Below are 15,423 nucleotides of genomic sequence, written 5' to 3'. Positions count from 1 at the left end.
CCATCCCTTCTTTGAGTAAGTGGTCCAACAACCTGTAGGGCCCTGCAAAATCTCTACCAGATTGTTCTCTCACCTGCCCCACGGGTGTCATGCCTTTAGAGCATTTAATCCACCAGTGCACACCAGCTGGAATGAGGCTTTGGAGCTGGTGGCATCCTGCTGTTTTGGGGTTTTTTTTGCCTCCTACCTGCTGTTGCAAGGCCTGAGTCTGCCGGGTAAAGTTGGCCTTCACGGCCTCCTCCTCCTCCAGCTGCTCCAGCAGGGCTGCCTTTTCTTCCTCCAGCTGCCGGACTCGTGAGCTAAAGTTCAGCTTCTGCCGCGTCTCTTCCTGGAGCAGTTCCTGAGATTCGGCGGAGGGGAGAGAAAAAGGAGTCTGAGTTAGAATCATAGAGTTGGAAGGGGCCATACAGGCCATCTAGTCCAACCCCCTGCTCAACGCAGGATCAGCCCTAAGCATCCTAAAGCAAGAGACCTAGAGACCAAGCTCTCCCAATCTCAGGCAAGTACAAAATCCTGAAACCTGTTTGGTTCTCCCACTTCCACAAACAATGCCAGCTTTAACCTTCTGGATCAGGGGCAGCCAATTCTGTGGCTCTCCAGATGTCCATGGGCTACAATTCCCATGAGCCCTAGGGGCTCATGGGAATTGTAGTCCATGGACATCTGGAGAGCCACAGTTTGGCTGCCCCTGTTCTACATGATGCTTCTACACACAAATCCCACAACAGAACTCCTCTGTCAGACAAACCAAGCCCAGCTTTAGAGCACACACACACTCACATAACCAACAGTACAAAATGCATCTCAGCCTCGTAAGTTCATTACGCACCTGGGTATCTTGCAGGTGGGATTCTATGCTGGCCAGATCTTTGGTAAGCTTTATCGTCTTGGACTCGGCCGTTCCCAGGGTTCCAGAGACTGCATCAAGTTCATTCTGTTCCCAGAAGACAGCAGCGGATGGACAAGAGAAACGATTAGGTCCAAAAACACATGGAAAATTCACACGATCAAGCTGTCGGTGGAATGCTAGGGGTCAAGACCCAGGGCTTTTGCATTTTACACTCCGCAAAAGTATCTGATTAAGAAAACACGGCATTTCAAGACACCGAACCTTTTGCTTCATGAATCTAATGCACAGGCAATAATTAGCTCCTCGGAACCAACACTGACATGCTTGCTTTCAAAGGGTCAGGTCCGGTTTCCCAAAATCCAACTTGGTTTTCCTGCAGCCTCTCCCCCAAGCCATTTCCCCACACTTAACACCTTCCCCCCTTGCTGTTATTTCCCAATTTTTGCTGCTGCACGTGGGGTAGTCTGTCCACGCGCTGAAGCAGAATAACAAGAAGAAGATTTTGTTCTTATATGCCACTTTTCTTTATCAGGAGTCTCCAAGCGGCTTACATTCGCCTTCCCTTCCCTCTCCCCACAACAGACACCCTGTGAGGTGGGTGAGGCTGAGAGAGCCCTGATATCACTGCTCTTGTGAGAACAGCACTATCAGGGCTGTGACTAGCCCAAGGTCACCCAGCTGACTGCATTGTGGGGCAGGCACGAGGAATGAAACCCGGCTTGCCAGATTAGAAGCCACTGCTCCTAACCACACCACACTGGCTCTCCGACAGGGAAATGACTCCCTTCTACAATCGCTGTTTGGGAGAAAAACTGGACACAACTCTAAAAATAAGCACATCTAGTTTGACCTTGGAGTGACAGGTCACTGGGCATAGCTCGTAATAGCTTTTAGGGATGAGCCATAACCTTTGCAACCCCCACTCTGCTTGGACCCTTTTCTGACCATCGCCCCCCCCCCCCCCCCCGCAGTCCACAGACTCTCCAGTCATTGCTGCCTATCGCCCGACTCAGCATCTCCCCCAACTGCCTTCAAATCCAGGATCTCTGCAGTAGAACCAGCTACTTAAGGGATGGCTGCATAATTGACTCTAAACATAGAATTCAGTGGGTTGCCTTGGTGAGAATTCAGACCGAGACATAAATATATATAGCTGCATGCACAGACTTAAATAAGGTTTGGCAAAGAACACGGTGGGCATGATGACCTGGGGGGGGGAGGGGATCTGGGGGGCGGGAAAGAGATTTCAAAGATGGATGGTGCCCTCTTGCTCTCTCCCGCTCAGACTGACGCACCTGCAGCTTCACCAGCCGGTCCGTGAGTTCGGCCTTGGCCCTCTCACTCTCGGCCGCCCGCAGCTGCAGCTCCTGGACTTGCCCCTCCAGTTTCTTGCGCCGTTGCTCCGACTCCAGCTTGGTCCCTTGCAGAAGTTTCAACTCCTTCTGCATCTCGGCATTCTCCCCTTCCAAGGCTTGTTTGGCCTTCTCCAGAGTAACTTTGAACTGAGAAACCAACGGGGGGCGAGACAAAAATAAGAACCCAAAAGAGACCCAGATCTCAGATACACCCCCCCTCCCATCGCTAAAATCAACTTCCTCCATCCTGAGTATCACAGGGCTTTCAAATGTACCCTTGCCTTGAACCGGTACTTGTCTCAACTCCTTTCCCTCCACCAACCCCTCTGAACCACAGTCTGGTTCTCACACCCATTGGGACCCTGTGCTCCAAGGTCCTTTCTCTTCCTCTAGCTTACCCAACCTCATTGTGTTGAATGTATTTTCTTGTTTCTCTGTTCTATGTACATCGCCCCAAGATGTCACAGTGAGGGGCGGTATATAAGATGAATGAATGAATGAATGAATCAATGAATCCTTCTTAAGAGTTGCCTAAAAGCAAAATTGATCTCCATATCAGAGTGATCCCATTCCCCTGGAGAAAATTACTGCCTTGGAGGGTGAACTCTACAGCACTGACCCAGATGAGGCCTTTCCCTCTCCAAACTCTGCCTTCCCAAGGTCTATCTCAAACCTGCAGGAATTCCCCAACCCAGAACTGGCGACCCAAGCCCTTCTTTGTCCGAACAACCGAGCTTGTTCCCACCTCTCCCTCAGCTTACCCGACGTGACTGCTCCAGCTGCTCTGACACCTCTTCGAGAGCAGTGGTGTGACGCTGGCGCATTTCCATCACTTGCGCTTCATGTGCCTTGACTTCCTCCTCTATGGTCTTCTTTAACTCGGTCACTTCCTGCTCCCGCTTTGACCTGCAATGGAAAGGGGAGAATACGGTACTAGCAAACAACGGAGGATACTCCAAAGCGACCTGTGTCTACACAACGAGATGCAGTAACTACTGGGTCAAGATAGCCTGCCGTGAGCATCAGGCTTTTACCGTAGCTCTTGCTGCGCGGCGGTGGAGTCCAGGGTGTCCTCGAGTTCCGTCTTCAGCGCTTCCAGCTCCTCTCCCAGGTCCCGCCGCTGCTTCTCGGCCTTGGTGCGGGCGGCCTTCTCGGACTCCAAATCCTCCTGAAGTTCCGCCAACTGGGCCTGCAGCTCCCGCAGCGACTTCAGAACGGCATTCTTCTGCGCCGATTCTTCTTCCACTCTGCCAGGCGTGCAAGAAAAGAGCCAGGGTAAGTGTGGGCTGAGGGGAAAGGAAGCGCTGGAGGCCCAATTTCCATAAAGATAAGTACAACCACAAAAGTCCTTTGGCAGTTTGGATACGGACAAGGAGGGGATTTACCCTCTAACTCAGCCTTTCTAAACTTTTTTACCCCTGAAACATCCTTCAGGCTTTGAGAAACCCCAGAAGTGGCGCCATAGTGCAGAATATATTTATTTATTCATTTATTTGGATTTTTATGCCGCCAGTTCTTTACAGCTCTGGGCAGTTTACATGGAACATTATGTCATTTTACATGGAACAATTCAGTAATCTGATCTATAACATACAAGTTTCAATACAACATCATAACAACCAAGTAACAATTTATATGTGGGAAGAATAGCTGTGTACATGCCCAAAATAACACCCTCCCCTTCCTACACCCTCCAGGCCCATCATTGGCCATTTCGGGGATGGGGGGAGGAATGGTCCACATGACCATATATGGTCCTATCACCTGATAAATGTTTAACAATTTAAAAATATATATATATATATAAACAATTAACTCCCACCCTTCCAGGTCTGTCAAGAAACCCCAGGGTTGGGAAAGTCTGCTGAAGTGGAACGAATCTGGCCCCATAAAGTGTCTGACTCTGAGAGAACTGGGATTGGCTCAAGGTCACCCAGTTGGCTGCATGTGGAGGAGCGGCTTGATGACACATTTCACACATACACACATTCAAGCTTGGGATGACTTAGCAGAGACGTTCTAGTACTTTAGGTCTCCGAGGAAGTTATAGGTTGGGAAGTTATAGGTCATGGAAGTTATAGGTTGGGAAAGATGGCATTTGGAGAGAGGGGGCAGCTCCCATCCCTTCAGAAACCCCTTCCAGGTCCGTTGTGAAAGTCTGGCTTAAGCCCTTTCTCCCTGCATGCCAAAAGCCCCAATCCAAACCAAAAGTGCCTGCGCACACCTGGGAAGGGACCGACTCCCAGATCACCTCTGCCGACTCAGCCCAGGAGAAAAGGATTGTGTGGTTTTGTCCTCAAGTCACAGGACCTCGGTCTAACTTCCTCAGTCTAACGTCATCTCGAAATTACATTTTACCAGATTTTCCTGGGAGGCCTCCAGGACACAGATCTGATTTCGGAATGGAGAGCAGACATGCCCCAAGTGCCCAGAACGGCTCTTCTCGAGAGTTCAGCCAATAGCTGCGTGGCCTGCCCTCCCCTGACCCCCCAACCACAACATTCCGCGTTAAAGTCATTCAACTTCCTCAAAAGAATTCCTAGGGATGGAAAGATGGTTGCTTACGCAGGGAATGAGGGCAGCCTGCTCTTAGCAAGCCACTCGCATGGGTTAGAAACAGGAAGGAGAATTAGGTCTCCAGTTCCCAAGTCAAAATCTTGAAAAGGAAAAACCAAGGTTGGGAGGTTCTTATGCAGGCCTTAATGTTTCCACCACCACCGTGGGCACCTTAGAGGACAGGAAGGGCCACAGTATTGGTGGGAATGTAGCGTCTCTCTTTTATGCAATGTAGTAGCTTCTCCAACTTTTAAAGCTTTCAAAGCAACGTCCCAAAAAGAAGGGGAAGAGTGGATCGATGATTATGTGGTTTAAGAACTTTATGTGGAAAAATTCAAATATTTAGCCATTTTGGTCTGAGCTAGCAGAACAAAGCTGGAGTCCGGTGGCACCTTTAAGAGCGACGGAGTTTTATTCTAGGTGTGAGCTTTTGTGAGCACGCACACTCCCTCAGGCAATGAAATAGGAATCATCAGAGTGCAGAGTAAATTAGCCGGAAATCAGAAAATAGCATCATGGAGATATGCTGCACATCTGTGGGATATTTTCATTATGCTGTTTACTAATTTCCTGCTAATTTACTCTGCTAATTTCCTGCTAATTTCCTCCTTTGGGTAGAGAAAAGCGGCATATAAGAACCAATTCTTCTTCTTCTTCTTCTAATTTACTCTGGTGATTTCTATTTCATTGTCTGAGAGAGGGTGCATGCCCACAAAAGCTCACACCTAATATAAAGCTTTGTTGGTCTTAAAGGTCCTATTGAAGAGAAGAGCTGTTTTGTAAAACCTGTTTTTCACTCCCTGGAGGAGTCTCCAAGAGGCTTCCAGTCGCCTTCCCTTTCCTCTCCCCACAACAGACACCCTGTGAGGGAGGTGAGGCTCAGAGAGCCCTGATATCACTGATAAAGAACAGCTTTATCATTGCTGTGTCTAGCCCAAGGTCACCCAGCTGGCTGCATGTGGGGGAACGGGGAATCAAACCCGGCTCTCCAGATTAGAAGACGCCGCTCTTAACCACGACACCCAGCTGGTTCTCTACACCGCAGCCAAAAGGTAACAAAAACCATTGATTCCTCAAAGTGTCCCAACAATTGCTTTATACAGTAGGTGATGCTTGATTGTCTATCTCAAAGCATCACCTGGGCGACGGCTCACCGTGTGCTGGGGTATCTTCATAGCAACAGAAAGGCCCCTGCTTTTCGTGTTCCTCCCCCTCCCCATGACCTCTGTGCAAGCGGGAGGGTCCGAGTCGCCTACCTGGCCAGGGCCGCCTGCAGCTCCGCCTCCTTCCTCGCCAGCGCTTGGCGGAGCTCCTCCAGCTGTTGCTGAAGCTCCACGACTTGCTCCTGCAGATCGCCCGCCTCCCCGTCCAGCTTGCGCTTCAGCTTCTCTAGCTCCTGGCGGCCCTTCTCTTCCTTCTTTAGCCGATCTGGAGGCAGTGGTGGTGGAGGGGGGGGGAATAACAGGAGAATTTGGTTAGAAAACCCAGTGCTGCTTCAGGAATCCTCAGCATCCTTCTCGACACCCCACAACGCTAAGAAACGAAGTGGGGGGGGGGGGGGAGAAGGTGCGTCTCCCACCACAGTGTCATGCAACGCTCCTTGCTGTGTGGGAGCCAGCCTGTGGCTTCGGCAATGGGCCACCTGCCATCAGAACCGCGCTTAGCGAAATCCGGGCAACCTCTCCTTGGTCGACCTTGCCCCGCTCCCTGGCGCACCTTCCATGTCGGCCATGACGGCTTCGTATTTGTTGCGCAGCTTGGACAGGCTCTTGACTTTCTCCTCCTCCTCCGCCATGTGGCAGGTGAACTCCGAAAGCCGTTCCTCCATCAGCTTCCTCTCCTGGAAGAGGCCGTAGGGAAGGGGGGGGAGAGGAGGAGGAAGACGAGATGAAAGGACACGCAGACAATCTTGTTCCTGGGCCTCTGTCCCACCTAGCCTAGCCGGGACCTTCGCAACACCCCTAAACGCTCCCTCCAGCGTCTCGTCTTCCTAAAAGAGAACGGCTCTTTCAGGTTGCTGGAACTCCTCGGCCACCCACCCGCCCAGCCACCCCCTTAGAGCAGAATTCCAAAGCTGTATGGTGGAAAGGCAAGAGGAAACCTAGATGTTTCCAACTGGATGACTCTAGATCAGGGGTGTCCACGGACTACTGTCTGTGTTGGCAGGGGCTCATGGGAATTGTAGTCCATGGACATCTGGAGAGCCACAGTTTGGCCAACCCCTGCTCTAGACTCTTCCACTTGCAGAAGACAATCTGCACCACACAACACAGGCGTGCAAACATGCCAATAGGCCTTCCAGGAGGAGGAGGGGAGCCAGACGTGACACTCACCTTGAGCAGCTTCGAGTTTTGGTCTTCCAACACGAGCAAGTCTTCCTCCATTTTCTTCAGCTTCGCTTCTGTGCTGACTTTCTCCAGCTGCAGCTTCTGCCGGGCAGCTTCTTCCTCCTCTAGCTGTTCCTCAAGGTCCTGCATGGGTTAGGAGGGAAGATGGGGGTCAGGGCTCAATGGGGGTGAGATGCCTGGCCCCAAGGTCTGTCTCAAGGACACTGTTTTCATGTGCCCAGTTCTTAGGGCCAAAGCTATGCATTATGATTTCCAGGAGGACTTGCTTTCACTACACAGAATACATCATGTGCGTTTTCAAAACGGGGCAAATAATTCTCCCTGGGTTAAGAGCTCCTTTCCCACCATGCTACAGTCCTGAGCTGACTCAAGCCCCTTGAGGATTTTTAAAACACGGCCGCAGAGAAAGCCAGTTGGTTTGCGGGAACCTGGCCCGAACTCGTTAGAAATCAGAACATCTCATTTATTTATTAATCTATATTTAGATTTATTGACTGCCACTCCCAGACCATGCCAGCTTGTGGTGGTTTACAAAATGACAATAAAACAAGGATTAAACACATGCCCCCAGCGGCATAAAACCAGTTAATACTCTCCCCAGTTTCCCAACCTGTCCCAGTATGCACCGCCCACCAACCTCTGGAGGTTACCCAAGATGGATGGGCATTGGGGGCCACAGAGGCCATTAGGAACCACTGGGGGAGGGTCCCAGACCTTCCAAAGCCTGTCCTCAACCAAAGGTCTGGCGGAAGAGCTTCGTTTTTTAGGCCCTGTGGAATTTGGCCCGTGGATCGCTGCCACAGGCTTCATTTGCTTGCTACACTGAAGACTCTGGAAAGGGAGCTTATAACTCCCCTGAATAAATTATTTAGGCTCTGCCTTTCTGCCAGCAAGCGTTCAGAAGAAAATCACAACACACACACGCACGCAAACTCCACAGCCACAAAAAGGAGGACATTAAGTTCACACTAAGCTTAAAAAGGGCAGCTGAGAATGAAGACACACCACACAGACGTGTGGACCCATGAAGAGCTCATGGGAGCAAGCACATTTCACTGCCTTCCTGGCAAGTAAGATGGATGAGGCTAGAGGGGCCTCTTCTGGTAACAGCGTAGGGTGCCACCACAGAGAAGGATCTACTCTGCACAACTGCCAGTCAAGATGGTGTCTGAGGTGCACTCATTTCTCGATTCCTCCCCCGAGAACTGCCCACTTCTATCAATCATCCCAAACTGAGCCATGTCTGCCTATTTTGTCCCCCACAGATAACACTGCCCTCCTCCCAAAGAAGGGGCAGATACTTTCTCCCCAGAAGCCTCTGAGTGCATGTGCTTAGCCTTCTCATCAGACCCACCTTCTCATCAGTCCCACCTTCTCAACAGTCCCACCTCCTCAACAGCCCCACCTGCACGTGCTGCTGCATCTTCTTCTTGTCCGTCTGCAGCTGCTGGCAACGCTCCTCTTCCTCTTCCACCCGCGACTCCAGCTCATGAAGGATGTCCTCCAGCTCTTGCTTCCGAGCTGCCAGTCGTGCCCGCATCTCCTCGGCTTCGGCGAAGAGCTCCGTCTCAGCCTGCAGCTGCTCAGCCAAGATGGATTTCTCCTCCGAAAGCTGCCGTGAAATTGGGATCAGAGAGAAGGGACAGGCGTGAGATTCAGGTTGGAAAAGGCTGTCACAGAGACACCTTGAAAGACCACAGGATATATGGGTTCAGATACATTCAAGAAAGAGCTAAGGTTCACCTGGGGGGGGGGGGGGGTAAAGGGTTAGCAACAGGTGGAATCCCTGCATTGCTGGGATTCTCTAGGCCCATTCCCTGCTCACCTGCTGGTATTTGTTCTCCAGTTCCTTCAGGTCTGTTTGGGTTTTTGTGTGTTTCTCTTGCACCTTCTGCAGCTCCAGCGCCTTTGCTTGCATCACTTCATCCTGGCGGGTCACCTGCAAGAGGGGCTTCACCTGCCAGCACACAAAAAGAGGAGAGGATGGTGAGAGAGCCAAGCTGAGGGAAGGTGTGTGTGCGCGGGAGACCCTCTCTGCAAATTCTCAATCTGGCAAGTCTTCCCAGGGCTTTTCGCCTTAAATGTGACCCTGTTCTATGGACAGTAGAGATCAGGGAAGACATGAAGGAGAGCTTCACCGTGAAGTTCTCTGCCAGGAGATGTACTAATAGCCGTAAGCAGAGACAGTGGGATAAATTGGAAGGGGTTAGTGCCATTAGCAACTAACAGCAGTGGTAACAAAAGGAAACCTTCACATTTTCAGACAGTGTACCAGTGCTCAGAGGCAGTATCAGGGGAGGGCCTTAGCCTCTGTGCCCTGCTATTGGCCATCTGGGAGGAATGGCCGGCCAGCCTGTGAGGCCATTGGTCTGATCTTATTATGTTCAACATTACGGCAGGAGAGGCCATCGTTACCAAAAATCATGCCTTCCATTCAGCCGTTAAAAGCAAAATATTCCCCATCCTGCATGGAACTGGGCAACTCAAACATGTCTCATGCAAAGGAGTCACCTGGGTCGTCAAAGCCACAGAATTGCTATGTCTAATCTGTCCTACTTGATCAGAGGTGAAATTTAACCCATTGAGTTCCATGTCTCTGAGATGCCACTCTGCAGTTTCTTCTTCCAGAAACTAAGCTGCCGATACCCATTCTCACAGACAGGCTTTTTTGGAAAGGGGGGGCATCATCTGGGCATAGAATTGGGGTCACTGTGGGTGGGCAGGTAGTTGTGAGTGTCCTGCATTCTGCAGGGAGCTGGACTAGATGACTCTATGATTCTATGATTCCAATTGCTCCCCCCAAACCCATGACCCTCTTTGTTTGTCGAAAAACAGCACCGTTCCCCTCACCTTGGTGAAGAGGCGCCACCACTGCCAATGGCGTAGCTTGAGGTAGGCTGCACAGTTGCGTTGCATGACCTTGAGGGCGCTCATCTGCTGCTGCTTCTTCATGAAAGCCCTGCCAGGGAGACACATGAGAGCGATCCGGATAAGCGCAGGTTCCTGCCTGTGGCACTGAGAGAAGGCTGGGTGCAGTCTGTGCACAAATGCCTTGCTATTCTTTAGGTTGAGCAGGATAAGGATTATGCAACACGTGCATGCAGGCAGTGGGGCAAACGGCGGCTCTCCGGACGTCCATGGACTACAATTCCCATGAGCCCTTTCCAGCAATGGCCAATTGGCGAGGGCTTTTGGGAGCCCTGAATCTTCCGGCTTCCCTGATCTACTCAGCTGCTCCACAAGAGCTGGCCCCACTTGGGAATCCACCCCGACCGCCGCTCAGTGCTCACTTGCGAGCTAGGTATCCCCGGGCGGCCGCCTGGAAGGACACGATGATATCTGTAATCTTCAGGTCCCGTTCTTCTTCCAGGTGAGCCAGAACACCAGCCCGGAAGAAGATCTTACTCTGGCCGATGCGGTAGAGGTTGGGGTCCAGTTCTAAAGCCTTGATCTGTCAGGGGAAGACGACAAAGAAACGGAGAAGGAGGCGGGCGTTAAACACCGTGATTCTCAGACCCTCGGGGATTAGGCTGCTTCTTGCGTCCCTTCGTTCTACTGTGTTGCTCAGTGAGCCCAACATACCATTCGCTCGCAGGCCTGTTTCCCATCCATGAACCCCTTGGGGATGGCGTTTGGTGTGAGGATCTCATACCTTGTTAGGAAAATCAAAACATCAGAGTTAGAAATGGTGTTTTTGGTATCCCCCTCTCCCCTTAATTCCTTAAATCCTGTCCTTCCCTCCTAAGGAGCTCTGGGTAGTTATTCTTCCCTGCCCCCTCACTAAAATGGGTCTGTCTGCCTTTCAGCTTAGTCCCAGTACCCCCAAGTGAGATGCATGGCTTCTTGGGGGGGGGGGATTCAAAACAAGGCGCCAACCACTACACCACACTGGCCCTCAGTGAGGAGACATGGCTTGGAAGGGCCTGTGGATCAGCCCCTACACCAGGCTTTCCTAGCTTTTCCCTACTTGGCTTCAAACTGCTGCCCTCCAGGAAGCTCTGAGCTTAGTAACTGGACTGTGGGTACCTCTGCCGGAATTCCTGAAAGATGATACGGTTGGGGAATCCCTGGCGACAGATGCGAATTCCCTCCAGGACTCCGTTGCAGCGCAGCTGATCCAGTACCAGATGTGGTTCCAGTTTCCCAGCCTGGAAGGGGATCCCGGAGAAGCACAGCCCGTCAGAAGACAGACAAAGACCTGCATATGTGTTTGTGGTGGTGTCCCACAGTAAACCAAGATCAATCCAATTCGGCAAGAGGTCACAGGGGAGGTATCAGGCTCCCCTGCTAGCCAGAGTACCGCTAAGCTGAAACTGGTCTCAGACCGGAACCGTAAGCTAGCTCTTAAAGTTGCCAAATATGCCTGGTGAGTTAGTAAGGATCCTCAGATTCAAGGCCTCTCCTCACAAAAGCACCCAAGACGGCTGAGAAACTCATCTTCCCTTCAGCACAAGGAATGACACGGGCCTTGTGCTGAAGGGAAATACATAAATATTTATTTATTTATGTATTTATTATATTTATATACCGCCCTCCCTGGAGGCTCGGGGCGGTTTACATAAAACATATAAAAAATACAAGAAACAATCCATAACGTATAAATAACCATAACATTAATACTACTAACTGATAATTGTAAAAGGGGAAACAGGTCCAGGAGCAGAATGCATTGGTGGATTTCTGGGATGGAGGGAGGGAGGGAGCAGGGGCCCTGCAGATGTTGTTGGTTATGCCTGGTCTCAACCAAATGCCTGGCGGAAGAGCTCCCCCACCACCACCACCACCACCACCACCACGACCATGCATCCGCACAGCATCCACAGGCCCACCAAGCGGACCACCGACTCACCCTCTTCTCGTGGTTCGGTATGATGCAGCGCACAAAGTTGGGATTCGTGTTGCGCAGGGTCGACATGAGCTTGGAGAGACTCTCCTTGTACAGCTGCCCCACCGTGCGGAACATCCCCTTCTTCGTCTTGTACGAGGCACCGAAGGTCAGGTCCCCCATGCCGCTCACTTGGTCCAGACCCACAATCCGGTCCACTGGAAGGCAAGGGGGAGAAACCCCAACGCTTTTAATCACTCGAGCAGCACCTTCTGACTTTCTACCTGACTAGGTGAGAGGGAAGGTGGCACGGCACAGCCCCAGTCTCATCGGGCTCCGGAAGCTAAGCAGGGTTAGGACTTGGAAGGGGGACTCCGCAGCCGGAAGCGACGGCAAAACACCCTTCCTTCTCGCTTGCCTTGAAAGCCCCTTGCTGGGGTTCGCGTATGTTTGCTGTGGTTTGGCAGGACTTTAAACACACACACGCACACGCATGCATGGCCCAGGCAGCCTGATCGGGTCAGATATTGTTATTATTAATTAGATTTCTTGCCTGCTGCTCTCAGAATTGATTTGTGGTGGATTACAACAAGCTAAGCAGGGTTGTCCCTGGTTAGTGCTTGGTTGGGAGACCACCTAGGAATTTGAGGGGTGCTGCACGGAGCCAATCCATCTCTTGGCTTGGAAATCTTATGGGAGGGTTGGCCAAACTGTGGCTCTCCAGATGTCCATGGACTACAATTCCCATGAGACCCAGGAGACCCTGCCCTACGGGGTATCCATAAAGCCAGGTAAGACTTGACAGCACTTTCAAACCCCCCGCCCCAAAATCAGAACCAGAAGAGCTAAAGAGCTGCAGGTCCCTCCCCTCCCCTCACCTCCACCTCTAACAACCCCTGCCCTTCGTTCCCACTGAGTTTTCCCGAGGAAAAAAGTAGAGGGTCATCATTTTTCACATCCATTATGCTCAGACACACTTAAACTGCACGGTCAGGAGGGAGAGGATGACTGCCAAGTACAATCCCTGCATAGTCCTTTATGTATCAGCCAGCCCTGTTCCATAAACCACACAAATCACAAATACAAGGAGAGAGCGGAAATAGGAGGAAAGGTTCTATGCAAACAGGCAGCAAGTATTACCTAGTCACGAGAGACTAATTTCTTCTAATACTGCATTGTGGACCTTTAGGCTGCCATTGGCTGAGCTGCCCTGATGTCACAGACAGGCAGGTGAGCCATAAGCCAAGCAGCAGAATGCCAAGACGAATGGGAGACCTTAGAAGTTCACTTCCAAAGTCCAAGAACAACTGCTCGGGACCTAGAGCCAATCCTATAACTCACTTCTAAAGGGATACATTTTGCTACCTCCGTCCCCCCAAAAGTGTGTCCCTACTCCTTTAATCAACAGGGAAAAGAGAGAAATGGGGAGAACAAAAGACATACTTTCCGCTGGACCCTGAGGTGCCACGGCATAGCTGTCAAAGAAATAGACCTTCTGTATGTTCTGGATCTCTACAGACAGGACAAGGTTAAGCAGGCGGGGAGAAGGACAGGAGAAATTTCCCCATTGTGGGACAGGAGAGAAGAATCAGGAGAGAAAAAGAGAGACAGCGAACAGCAAAGAGGTTAGTAACGTTTGTGACGGAGAGCTCACAAAGAGACTTAAAGGTATGTTAAGGAGTATTAAGTCAATCAAAGGCATTAAAGATGTCTAAGTCTCAGATTCAAGGCAGGCAGCCCTTTCTGCCTCTTGATTTCACCTTCATAACCACCCTACCGTCTTTCCACAGCTCCGCTGTAAACTTGTCTGCGCTCTGGTGGAGGAGGGTGGCCACGTTGTCGTTCAGAGGGTCCATGTTCTTCATGAGCCACTCATCCGCTTTGTAATCAACCTTTCCAAGGGAAACAGAGACATGGGAATCAAGACGAGGAGACACCAGGTAGATATCAGACATTTTTGTTGTCTTATGGCTGCTGGGGATGTGGAATGAGATGGCCTTTTCTCCTTCTGGCAACCACTGCAGGTGGACCTCCTTGAATATATATTTCTTTGTCTGGGACTGATTCCCAGTCTGAGCGTGTCCGTTTCCAATCGACAGCACGGTCTGAAGGTACAGAATACAGCAGCTCTGCTTCCCAATGATGAATTGACTAGATCTACTTTGTTTCAACGACTGGACAACACAAGCTTGTTCAGCCAATCCCTCTCCTTGCTACAACACCCATTCTGCAAAGCTTTGGGACATTCCCCAGATCACCAGATCTGGGTGGTTTAAAAAAGATACTTCCTTTTTCATCAGTGGCAAAGCCCCTCCGCCTGCAGACGCCCAGGGGGAAAAAAGGAAGGCTATGTACAGAACCATCCCTACCCAACATGCACTGGGCACCACTCACCCTGCCGGCGTAATGAATGATGCAGAAATCAGCTCTGTCCCGCAGCTGCCGGGGCTTCTGGAACTTGGGGTGGGACCCTTGCTCCTGACTCACTTTCTCCACAAAGCTCTTGTCGGTGGCTTTGGGGAACCAGCACTCCTCGTCCAGCAGCGCCAGAACCCCTGGAGGGTTTGCCTGGGGGGGGGGGGGGGGAGACGACAACAGAGAGCAAGGATTACGGAAGCCCACAAGGCAGAAGTCAAAATGTTGCCTATTGGGCAAGAAGAGGGGGAGGAGTCAGATGGCGTTGAGTGTGCTCCAATCAGACGACAATATGCAAATAACGGAAGCATCTGGCCCCTCCAATCGAAAGTGGGGTCCTCTTATCTGCAGAGGAGGTTCCCACATGTTCTCATCCCGGACCCCCATACAGCTGCTATTTTCTGTGCCGCACTGAAGGGTTTTCAGCTTAACAAAATTATAAAGTACAGAGTAATATGTCAACTACAGATCATTTCCAAAGTCCCCCAAATCCTTCCTCGATGCAAGGGGAGAATAGTTTACTTCGGCTACCACTAGTGTGGTGCCCTATGTGTTTCCTTGTTCCCCAAAGTAAAGAACCAATCCTGGCTTCACTAGCCTTCACCTGGACAGGAGGTGCTCCAGAAGAGCCCAAGAGACATCACCTTTGTGTCTTCAGGAAGACGACTGGAGCAGATGCCTCCTTCTCAGAAAGATGCTTGGCGTGGAACATTTCTTGTGCCTGGCCACACCCACTCCCTACGGCCGCCATTATGTCACAGCACCCCCTCACTATTTACAACCTTCCAGAAGCGTTCCCCGGTTCATCAAGCTTGGGGGGTCCCTAACAGACAAAACGGAGGCGTCTCCCTCCCACTCACACAGCACTGCAGTCCCCCAAATCCCTCCCTCGGCTCACCGGCCTCTCAATGAGGTCGATGCAGGGTTGGAGGTCCAGGCCGAAGTCTATGAAGTTCCACTCGATGCCCTCTCGCTGGTATTCTTCCTGCTCCAGCACAAACATGGTGTGGTTGAAGAGCTGCTGAAGTTTTTCGTTGGTGTAATTGATGCAAAGCTGCTCGAAGGAATTGAGCT

At 51.2% G+C, this 15,423-nt stretch overlaps 1 protein-coding gene across 12 annotated transcripts in view; it reads right to left on the bottom strand.

The window, feature by feature from the left end:
* Positions 1-15,423, bottom strand: part of LOC143826833 (uncharacterized) — a 56,822-nt gene that overhangs the window by 12,649 nt on the left and 28,750 nt on the right. For 7 of the 12 annotated variants that reach the window (XM_077315919.1, XM_077315926.1, XM_077315914.1 and 4 more), the window contains 19 exons: positions 15,248-15,421; positions 14,329-14,502; positions 13,712-13,826; positions 13,378-13,446; positions 11,959-12,152; positions 11,136-11,257; positions 10,692-10,761; positions 10,400-10,560; positions 9,960-10,068; positions 8,935-9,066; positions 8,515-8,721; positions 7,095-7,232; positions 6,478-6,601; positions 6,018-6,189; positions 3,240-3,452; positions 2,967-3,111; positions 2,146-2,352; positions 830-934; positions 188-340 (listed from right to left, as the gene is read on the bottom strand). In XM_077315919.1, the coding sequence (XP_077172034.1) occupies positions 188-340; positions 830-934; positions 2,146-2,352; positions 2,967-3,111; positions 3,240-3,452; positions 6,018-6,189; positions 6,478-6,601; positions 7,095-7,232; positions 8,515-8,721; positions 8,935-9,066; positions 9,960-10,068; positions 10,400-10,560; positions 10,692-10,761; positions 11,136-11,257; positions 11,959-12,152; positions 13,378-13,446; positions 13,712-13,826; positions 14,329-14,502; positions 15,248-15,421 (2,784 nt within the window). The remainder of the gene's footprint in view (positions 1-187; positions 341-829; positions 935-2,145; positions 2,353-2,966; positions 3,112-3,239; positions 3,453-6,017; positions 6,190-6,477; positions 6,602-7,094; positions 7,233-8,514; positions 8,722-8,934; positions 9,067-9,959; positions 10,069-10,399; positions 10,561-10,691; positions 10,762-11,135; positions 11,258-11,958; positions 12,153-13,377; positions 13,447-13,711; positions 13,827-14,328; positions 14,503-15,247; positions 15,422-15,423) is intronic. The other 5 variants (XM_077315922.1, XM_077315923.1, XM_077315925.1 and 2 more) reach the window with 1 other exon arrangement.

Source organism: Paroedura picta, chromosome 16, assembly GCF_049243985.1.
Source record: "Paroedura picta isolate Pp20150507F chromosome 16, Ppicta_v3.0, whole genome shotgun sequence".
NCBI classification, from domain to species: domain Eukaryota; kingdom Metazoa; phylum Chordata; class Lepidosauria; order Squamata; family Gekkonidae; genus Paroedura; species Paroedura picta.
Note: the sequence above shows the minus strand (reverse complement) of the source record. Positions and strands in the feature narration are given on the sequence as shown.